Genomic DNA, 9,591 nt, shown 5'->3' with positions numbered 1-9,591 from the left:
CTGATCCCTGAGCCTCAGACCAGAGCCCGGGGAGGGCGGGAACTGCCATCGCACCTGACGCCACTCTCCATGTTTAGACGAGCTTTCTCCCTCGAGGATTTCCTAATGGGCCGGGATATGTGAAACTTAGAAAGTTTCCAGTGAAAACGCCAATCAGACCACAGAAATCATGGCTTTGCTCTTCAGGAACTGGAGCGTGTGCCCTGGCAGGGCCCTGGCTGGTATTCGTACTGGCTGAGATGGGCTAAGATATGCATGTTGACGGGGACTGGCCCAAGGTCACAGCACTGCTGTGGGCGGCCGACCTACCTACTCCGTTGGGTGACAGGAGACACGGCTGCTTCCTAGCAGAAGCGGCTTTTCAGAGACACCCAGCCCGACTCTCCTCCAGCCCTTCAGCTTCACAGATTCTGTGGCACAGAAGCCAGGGCCCGCCCTTCCTGCCTTCCCCTCACCCCTCCCTGAAGGAAGGGCTGGAGGCTGGGAAGCGGCTGGAAGTGGAAACATGAGGCCCTATTCTGACTTCACAAGGGGGTGTACTTTGGGGAACAAGCACAGAATTGGGGGCAATAACGTCTGTGGACCCAATACTCAGAGGCATCCTCAGGGGAACTAGGGACGTGCTGAAATGCTTTGAAACGTACTTCACGTGTGTGTGGCGATTGATCAAAAATCTGAACAGCTCCCTATGACCCCAACACTAATGTATTCAGCTGGGGACAGATAGTGATGCAGGTGAAACAATCAGATAACAACACTTGCAACAGGTGTTAAAACCCGAATGGGAAGCAGACACTCTACTAACGAGGGAATTTAGAACTGCCAGGATGCTGTGGCCGCAGGGGCCCCATGGAGAAGGTGCCTGGACCTGTGGTCAGGCTGACTCGGGCAAGGAAGCCACTCCGGGAAGGGAGGGGAAGATATGTTTTAAGTTGTGTTATCTTGTTTGATCAGCTCCCAGGAGTCAGTTACTTACAACACTCGGCTCATCAGTTTGGGTACCTGTTGTTCCTCTGGCTCCCGAAACATCGGAGTGAGCAGACCAGGGATCCCCAGTATTTCCTGCTACCTTTTGCTATTTAAAATAAAACAAAATCCTTTAAGCATCACAAAGGAAAACAAGAACAGAGAACAATGGTTTAAAACTTAAGTAAAAAAGAAACTTCAGAGGGAGTGACAAGGTTAGGGAACCTCAGCCAAATGCGGGGGGCTGGAGAAGAGGGTCCGCTGGGTTGGGGGCGGCCTCGGCCCTTCCCATCTCCCAGTTCTGCTCGGAGCAGGAAGGGCCCAGGAGGCCAGGGCCGTCCATGTTTCCCCAAGGACGGGGCAAGTGAAAGGAACCCAACTCCAGAGCGAGCAGCACACGGAGAGAGTAAAGGCCACACGTGCCTGAAAAATCCCACCCTGCCCTCTCTCAGAGAGAATGAAAGAAAAGGGAGGAGACCCTGTGCCGATTGCTGACAGATTAGTACCAGCAGCTTCTGCGATTGTCAGAGCCAAAAAGGAAAGGCCCGCACATCTTTAAGCGATTGGCCTACATTACATGAAAGTGACATGGGTCTATTGTGACCCGCTGTTCCTAGCAGAGAGGTGGACGCTTTGATGGTCACAAAACGCGCTTTCCGGGCCTGCAGAGAAGGGCGGCGAGGCTGATTTTGAAAAGGGCCCCACTGTCTCACAAGCGAACCCGGAAAAATGTTTCTGCCCAGGAGAGGGGCAGCAGCCGGGAGGCTGAGTGCCACCCCTTCCCCGTCCGACTGGGCCTCGTGAGCGATGGGGTCGGGGACTTGCCTGGGTCGGTGCCTGCCTCCTCTGTGTCTAGGGGAACTAAGGGGGACGCGAAGGGCCCGGCCACTGACCCGGCAGCACCCCACTCGCCTCCAGCTCCTGGCGCTGCCTCCGGAGGCGCAGAAGCCACGCTGGCTCCTGGTCCGCATCTCCACGGTGTCTCTCCAGCACCAGAGGATCCGACAGCTTCAGCCTCTCTGCCAGCTGTGCCAAGTTTCCAGACGGGCCAGGGGCAGAAAGTAAGAGAGGGCAAAGGAGGGAGAGAAGGGGCATGGGAAGGAAATGGGGAAAGAGGCAATAAGGGAAAAGAAGAAAGAACCTCAATGCACTTGTAAAATAGGATAGAAAGAATAATTAATTGAGAGAGAGCAAATTCTGCAGATATCTTCCCAAAACTGCAACATAAATAAGCAATTAACCCATCTTGGTGTTAGATCAAGAAATGTAATACGTGGAGAAGCAGTTACTCGGCTTTATGTCCCTGCCAAGTTGTCCGCTCTGTGGCAGTGCTTCTCAAACTTCAGGGCTCGGAGGACCCCCCGGGACCTTGTTAAAATGCGGATGCTGATGGCAGAAGGCGGGGTGGGGCCTGAGGTTCTGCATTCCTAACCAGCTCCCAGGGGACGCCCACGCTGCTAGCCGAGGGACGACTTTGTATTGCAAGACTCTATTCCGTCACCGATTTCCAAAACCTTCCTACTCCTCCCTTCTGGGTCCCTGGGCTCACTCCCCACCACCCTCCTGTTGGCAGAAGCCTCAGGGCAAGGGGACAGATTTTATTGGTTACGGAACCCAACATTTGGGCCTCATCTAAAGCAAAGCAAAAACTCGTGGTCGGCTGCCTTTGACTCTCCAGCTAATATATATGGTTTTTAATTAATTGAAACAACCGTTTCCCTGATTGTTTTCTTCCCCAGGAACTAAAAGTTGATTTTTTAAAAAATGTATCCCGCCTGTGATAAAGTATTCCATACCTTTAAAAGCATTTTCATAAGGAGCACTTCCTGTTTTAATCACTAAAATACATTTTCGAAGCGTAGCTTTTACAGTTAGAATGGTTTGCCCTCAGCATGCAGTGTTACTGCTCCAGAAGCAGCACAGGCAGCGTGAACGGCCTGCACAGCTCACGCCCGGTCTCCGGTCTCCCCGATCTCCCTGTGCCCCCCACCAACAGCCTTCTCTGTGCAGGGTCGGGCCTCGGCTTAGCACATCTGGGCGCACGGACGTGGTCAAAGCCAGCCACGGGCTCCCATTTTACAGCATGTTCAAAGAGGATGAGATGTGGACTCTAAGCAGCTGCACAATGCCTTTCTCTGAACACGGAGGATAAAGCGCCTGCAGAGAACCCTTTGTGAAGCTCACCTTGATGAGTTCCGCCAACAGCACAGGGTGACCGCTCTCTCCCTGGCTGTGTAGGGCCGTGCCAATGGCTTCGCAGTAATGCAAGGCCTGGGACGCAAGGCCGTAATCCGCCAGCCGGGCAGCATAAAGGAGCTTATAAACCTGTGAAGAGGAACGGGGCCAGTGACCAGTCCATCCAGGCGGGGACAGAGAGAGAGAAGTGTAGATAAGACTTCTTGGGAGTCAGCTGACTGCCAGCTTCCTCCGACTCTGGCATCTGAACATCAAGGAGGGCCTGGGGCCATTTGGGGCATTCTATCCGTGTGTGGTCACAGTTCCAAACCCAGCCTGCACTTCCTGCATGATGAAGGGGTGGGAGTCACAGCCACTCAATCCTCTGAGGCCCTGGTCACCATGGAAATGCACCAGACCATTTACTTCTTTTTCAGGCACCCATGACTCGGGAAAGCCTGGCGTATGTGCGGCACAGGACCCGGCGCCAAGGGAACATGTAAAAAGAAGAAGAAATTACTCTGGTGCCGGAGCTTAAACCCAAGGCAGAGAGGACACGAATATGGCCTCGCAGCCAGAGAAGCACACGCGAGGGCCTGGGAATCAGACACACCCCAAGATCGAATCCCAGCTCCACGCCGGGCATGGAACCCTGGCTCGTCACCCCGCCTCTCCGCGTGCTCACTTTCCTCACCACGGTGTGGGAACAAGAACACTATCTACCCCGTGGTCCTCCTAACGGTTAAACGAGATAACCCGTGTGCTCAGGACAAATGGCGTGCGAGAGATGTGAGCAGAAAGCACCGAACCTCAGTTTCCTCTTTTGCGAAAGGAGGTTAACACACCTGCCCCTCAGGATTAGAAATGGAACGCTAGAAGCATAATAGCCCGATGCAGCCCACGCGGAGCAGGCATGCAGACTGCACCCACGAAAACGAGCTGTTCTCACTGCGGCCGGCCGGGGCAAGCTGAGGGGCGGGTGCCCGAAGGAGAAAGAGTCTGAAGGCTTTGCTGGAGAAGGCACGTCTTTGCTAAAACTCTTGAAGAAGATACTAATAGGGTCGTTTTCCTGTATCCAGTCATTCATTCATTCACTGTCAAGGTTCTGTTCGTTTTGTGTTCTGTTTGATTTTTGGGGGGAGAGGGTTGTTGCCGCCACTGTGTAACTCTCGGTACAGGCACTGAAGGAGTCTTTATGCATTGAAGGCGACGATAGGGCATCAAGGGAAGAAGCTGAGAAGAGAAGTTAGAACAGTGGACACTGACGCCCTGGTGGGGCGGAGAGAGAGAAGGGTGCTAGCCGCGGACGGAGCGGGGAAGAGCCTCCAGTTAGAAGACAGAGGCGTCCAAAAGAGGTCAGAGAAGCAGGTCAGTAGGAGAGGAAGCAGGGCGAGCCGCCCCCAGGCAGCGCCTTCCTGCCCCCTCCCTGCAGGTGGCTGTGGGGGCCGGGGAGACGGGGCGGCTGTGTGGAGAGAGAGCAGCTGCACAGCAGGCCCAGGCCCAGGCCCAAGCCCAGGGCCACAGGCAGGATTTTCATCCGTCAGGAGCGAGGCTAGAGCCTCCGGCAGAGAGGCCGCTGCAGTGTTTTGCTTTCATATCTTAAAATACAGACCTTTAGGGGACCTGGAAAGAAATCCTCATCCTCCCCACGCTTGAGCTAATGAGGGGAAGTTGGTAGACAACGGAGCCTAGCTACCATGTGCCACATTGCAGAGCTGAAAATCCAGCTGTCCAGAGGCAGCTGACACAGCTCGGGTGCTGGCCTCGTGCGGGTTCCATTACCTGGAAAGAAGGGATGAAGGACTGGGGGCGGCCCAGCGTCTGACAGAACTCAAAGATTTCCGTCCTCTGGATAGCCTCGGTTGTTGCAAATTTCAAAAACGCTTGACTAAAACCAGGGAATAACAATAAAAGAGGCCGAGATCAGGGAGAGGAGCTTAAATCCTAGCAGACAGCCAAACACCGGCTCCCCCACTCAGGGCAGAGCTTCTCTCCCGGGCTGACCCCCGGAGCAGCTCCAAGAGCGGAAGGAGACTCGGGGAGTCCAGAGTGAATGCTTTGCCTCCTCGTGCCCCATTTTCTTGAAGCAAGAGAAGGATGAGAACAGAGCCCTGCCCCAGAGGCCCAGGGGATGGGGCCGGGCAGCAAGGGCGGTGGGGGGAGGTGGGGGCGGGGTCCTCTGCCGCCTTCACTGGAGGGTCGCTCAAGGCAAGCTGCCTTCCCTCCCAGCTTGGTGGGGCACTGGTCCTCCCGAAACATGCTAGGAGCTAACCTGAGGGCCTGGAAGCCTAGAAGGTGCACCCGTGACAGGCCACTCCCGACCGGAGCCAAAGAGCAGGAAAGAGGGAGCAATGTAACACCCCTAGAGCACGGAACGAAGTGGGCATGGCAGAGGATGCGGAGGCCTGCTGGGCCACAATCCCAGTGACGGCCCCTTTGCTGGATGTTCCTTCGGCCAGTGAGGAAGCAGGCTGGGTGAACCTGATCTAATCTGAGGGGCCATCAGAGTCCCAGTGCTCCAAATGTCCCCCTCAGCAGCTCGCAGCAGCCAGCAGGGCTGATCCTGGTTACGACTGTGTCTCCAGAAGTTTCCTTGTGCAGTATAAACATAGCAGGGAGACACATGAACCCACACACTCTTACTGTCATATTTGGCACAGATGGGCTTCTCTGACAAGCTAACTGTGCGCTGCTGTCAGAGCCCAGGGCCTCGATAAACAGGCAACAAGACAGTGTGTCTCTACAGCGATGTGTGCAGGCGGTCCAGTGCAGCGGTTAGAAGTAAGGGCTTTGCAGCGGGCAGTCTGGACTCCAACTCTGACTGGACACCACAGGTCACTTAACCTCTCTGAGCTTCAGCTTCCCTCCTCTATAAAGTGAAGATTAGAAATACGCTTTCTTCACAGGGTAAATTTGTAACGATGCAAGGAAATAAATCAGATGTCTGGCACACCATAAGAGCTTAGGAAATCATAATTGTTACAGGGTCGGGGGAAGAGAGGTCCAGAACGTGGACGACCGCTAGGAAGCCACCGGCCTTTGTATCCATTTAGTCATCGTCTAGGGGCTCCTTAAGGTCTTCCTGCGTGAAAAGCCTAAAGTGACAGCTGATGGAGAATAAGTGACAGGTGGGACTTTGAGTAACTCGTGCACCAAGTCGGGGTAGGGGTGCAGAAGCTAAACAGACTTCTTCCACTTTCCAGTTTTGCCCTAGGCTGCCTAACTCCAAGCAGTAAGCCAAAGGCCCTCACGCCAACATGTCTAAGAGACAGTCCCTGGCCGTGGAGCCAGGGCGTCACCAAGTGGCCAGAAGGGTACAATACACCCACAAGCCGCTGCATCCCGCAAAGCCCCCGCCGGTGTGATAAGGCGCCCACGGGGCAGCTCCTTGCCCACACCTCTGCCGAAAACCCCAGAGGAGGGGACAAGCAGTAGCTCAGATTCACACAAGAAAATGAGAAAGGGAGCCGTGAAACTCGGCAAGGCCTAAAACAATCCCCTGGAAAATGCCCCTTTCCCCCAGAAGGTCGCATACCTGTGGCTACTGCCCAGCAGGGCCAGGTGGTCCGTCTTCACCGTGTAGTGGCCAAAGGGCACGTGAGCCATGAGGTAGCAGAAGTGAGCTGCCTCCACCAGCCCTTTCCCCGCTGCAGGAGGAGGACAACCCTGTCAGGGGACCCGCCACGTGGGGCCTTATCCTCTGGGTGGGATGGGGGGCGGGGCGGGTGGGCGCTGAGGTCACAGGAGAGGGGCCTCATGGGAACAAAGGCAGGACCTTCTCGTGACCGCTGCACGGACCCCAGGCCCCACTCACTCCTTTCCCGTCCACGTTTTTGGCCTCGGACATTACATTTCAATTCTTTTCAGCCGGAATAAGGCACTATTTTACGTTCCCCCTAATGGATTTTTAATTAGGAATTTTATAAGCATTTTAGTGCTTCCTGAGGGTGAGACCCCGATAGAGATGCCTACACCTGAGCAAGGAAGTGGGCCATTGAAAGCAGCAGTTTTTAAACTAGGCTTCTTGGGGCACTAATGCCAGCCCTGGTGAAATCAAACAATAGAAGGCTTTTACCGATGCTCATAAAAATCGCATTAATTACCAAATTGTCCCCAGCTTTAAAATGTCCTCCCATACGTTTCCTCCAAAACTGAGTTAATTCAAGAAGGTGAAGTGCCTATCACAAAGCCCGGCACTCAAAAAGGGCTCAGCAAATGTTAGTTCCCTTTGCACCTGGGTGCTGAGCAACTTGGCCCAATCTCACAAAATTCCACGAAGAGCATCACGATTTCCAGATGCTCTGCCCCTTGACCGAATCTGAGAATCACGGATCTAGAACACTCCATAGCCCCTACGTGTTTCTAAGGCCATGGTCACAGGGAGATGATAGAAATAAAGACTACGTGATTATCCAGGGTAGTTCAGGCAAAAATAGAATTTCCTGTCTGGTCGAGCTGGGTCACTGTGGGACTAACAGCAGGCATCAGGAGGCAAGACGCCCTGTGTCTCAACTCATCTTCAGGGGACTCTGACCAGAGACAGATGAGCCACTACTGAAAGGAGCCTCCTCCAGCAGTAGAACCGCGGAGCCGCAGGGACCTGGCCTGCACCGGCTTCCCAAAGAAATTCCAGGAAACAGAGGCAGGGGTGCTTCTTGCCCCGGAATCTCTATCCCCTGTGTCAAGGGCAAACCAGAGGTATAGACTTGGGCCCTACACAGACCCTGGGAACCTCAGCGCAGGATGTTTAAAGTTGGCTTGTGGATGCCTTAGAGGAGAGGAGAAAGACGATGCTGGCTTCCGCTTACCCAGGGTGTCCCCCATGGTGACGATTGTGCGCTGATGCAGCTCCGGGTCCCCACCCTGATTTGACAGAATCACTGCCAGGTGAGGCCTCCAGTCTCCCCACTGCTTGTCCCCACAACACTGAAAAGCAGCAGAGAAAACAATATTGAAGATTCACTCAGTAATGTAGTACTGGCCAGAATGGAGGTGAAGAAGGTTGTTGAGTATTTCCTGGTTTGGAGGAGTTCGGGGAACGCCCATTATACTGCCCGCAGTGCTGCCATTCATTAAATTCAAGTTCTCATTTTAAAAAGGCAAAATTCCTACAAGAATGGATAGGCAGACAGGTACATATACATACATACATACATACATACATACATACATACATACATACATACAAACGACAGGGTCCCTCAGCCATCTCCACTGGTCAAGGAGAAGCAAAGACTGTGCGCTTACAGAAAATGCCTGGAACGCAGGCCTGGTCCCTCCTAGCACAAACCTCCCATAAATAACTGGTCCACGGAAGCCCAGACTACTACAGAGGAACGTGCACAGGATCTGTACACACTACAAAGGCAAAAGTAGGGAAGGAATGTGAAAAATAAATCGAAAGTAGAAAGAACATTCACCAGAAAAAATGTTACCATGAAACCAAGAATCGTCACCAAACATTTTATCATGAATTCAAGTCAAATAAAGGAATGAAACGACTTCTTCTACAAAGCAAGGGCCTAAAATGAAGTTACACGAGCTCGGGAACGATGTTGGGCAACAGGAGCAGGTAAATGTGGCCTGCAGAGCTCAAGGAGGAAGCAGGAGAAAAATCAAAGAAATGAGGACAAAAACAGCAAGAACGAAAGCAAAGAGACACTGATGAAAATACAAGAAGAAAATCAGAAAAGCAAGCGAGAAAGAAATGAAACACAGGCAAGTTTTTTAAAGAGAAAATTATATATACAGAATTCACGTTCTTATATATATGAAATGTGTATACTGGAGTTCCTGAAAAGGAAACCAAAACAATGGAACAGAACAAATATTAAAGGCTGTGATTCAAGAAAACAGTCCTGAACTGTGGGCTATGAATACACGTGTTAAAGAGCATACTGTGTCCTGAGAAAAAACTGACCCAGATAGTCAACGCCAAGATGTACCCTACAAAAGTTACTGGACTTCAAGGGTAAGGAAGGAAGACTTTGGGGCAAAAGGATCACATGTCTTTATAATGGGAAAGCCATCCTGCTGGCCTCAGACATCCGAGCCACATCCAACTCCAGACGACACGTCAAATCTAACACGCCCAGCTTTGAAGGTCAAGGTGCGGAGGTGGCGAAGAAGGGAAGCCCCTCTGCGGGACCCGGACGACAGTGTCCGGTTCTCCTGTTACTCACGACAAAGCGGGCAGGTGTGCTGGTGTGGGAAGGGCTAGGTCCCCGGAACCAGACAGACCTGACTCCACTACTCGTTAGCTCTGTGATCGTGGGTCATTTTACACCTCTACACCTCAGTGTCCACGTCTGTAAAATGGGGACGATATTCCTACCTATGTGTGTGGAATGAAATAATATGCATCGAAGCATGGGGCACAGGCTAAGTGTTTAACAAACGACTAGTATTGATTTTTACTCTTTAAAGCCATCCCCATGGCCCTGAGCAGTC

At 52.8% G+C, this 9,591-nt stretch overlaps 2 protein-coding genes across 2 annotated transcripts in view; both read right to left on the bottom strand.

Moving 5' to 3' along the window:
- The window catches only part of LOC111740535 (protein transport protein Sec16B-like), an 11,801-nt gene extending 7,573 nt beyond the window's left edge, over positions 1-4,228 (bottom strand). The window contains exons 1-3 of the mRNA XM_023531228.1: positions 4,091-4,228; positions 3,151-3,291; positions 1,860-1,992 (exon numbers count right to left, since the gene is read on the bottom strand). Of these exons, the coding sequence (XP_023386996.1) occupies positions 1,860-1,992; positions 3,151-3,291; positions 4,091-4,228 (412 nt within the window). The remainder of the gene's footprint in view (positions 1-1,859; positions 1,993-3,150; positions 3,292-4,090) is intronic.
- A 2,399-nt stretch (positions 4,229-6,627) lies between these two features.
- Positions 6,628-9,591, bottom strand: part of SEC16B (SEC16 homolog B, endoplasmic reticulum export factor) — a 15,478-nt gene continuing 12,514 nt past the window's right edge. Inside the window, exons 12-13 of the mRNA XM_023531270.1 lie at positions 7,950-8,067; positions 6,628-6,788 (exon numbers count right to left, since the gene is read on the bottom strand). Of these exons, the coding sequence (XP_023387038.1) occupies positions 6,628-6,788; positions 7,950-8,067 (279 nt within the window). The remainder of the gene's footprint in view (positions 6,789-7,949; positions 8,068-9,591) is intronic.

Source organism: Pteropus vampyrus, unplaced genomic scaffold, assembly GCF_000151845.1.
Source record: "Pteropus vampyrus isolate Shadow unplaced genomic scaffold, Pvam_2.0 Scaffold65, whole genome shotgun sequence".
Classification (NCBI taxonomy): Eukaryota; Metazoa; Chordata; class Mammalia; order Chiroptera; family Pteropodidae; genus Pteropus; species Pteropus vampyrus.
Note: the sequence above shows the minus strand (reverse complement) of the source record. Positions and strands in the feature narration are given on the sequence as shown.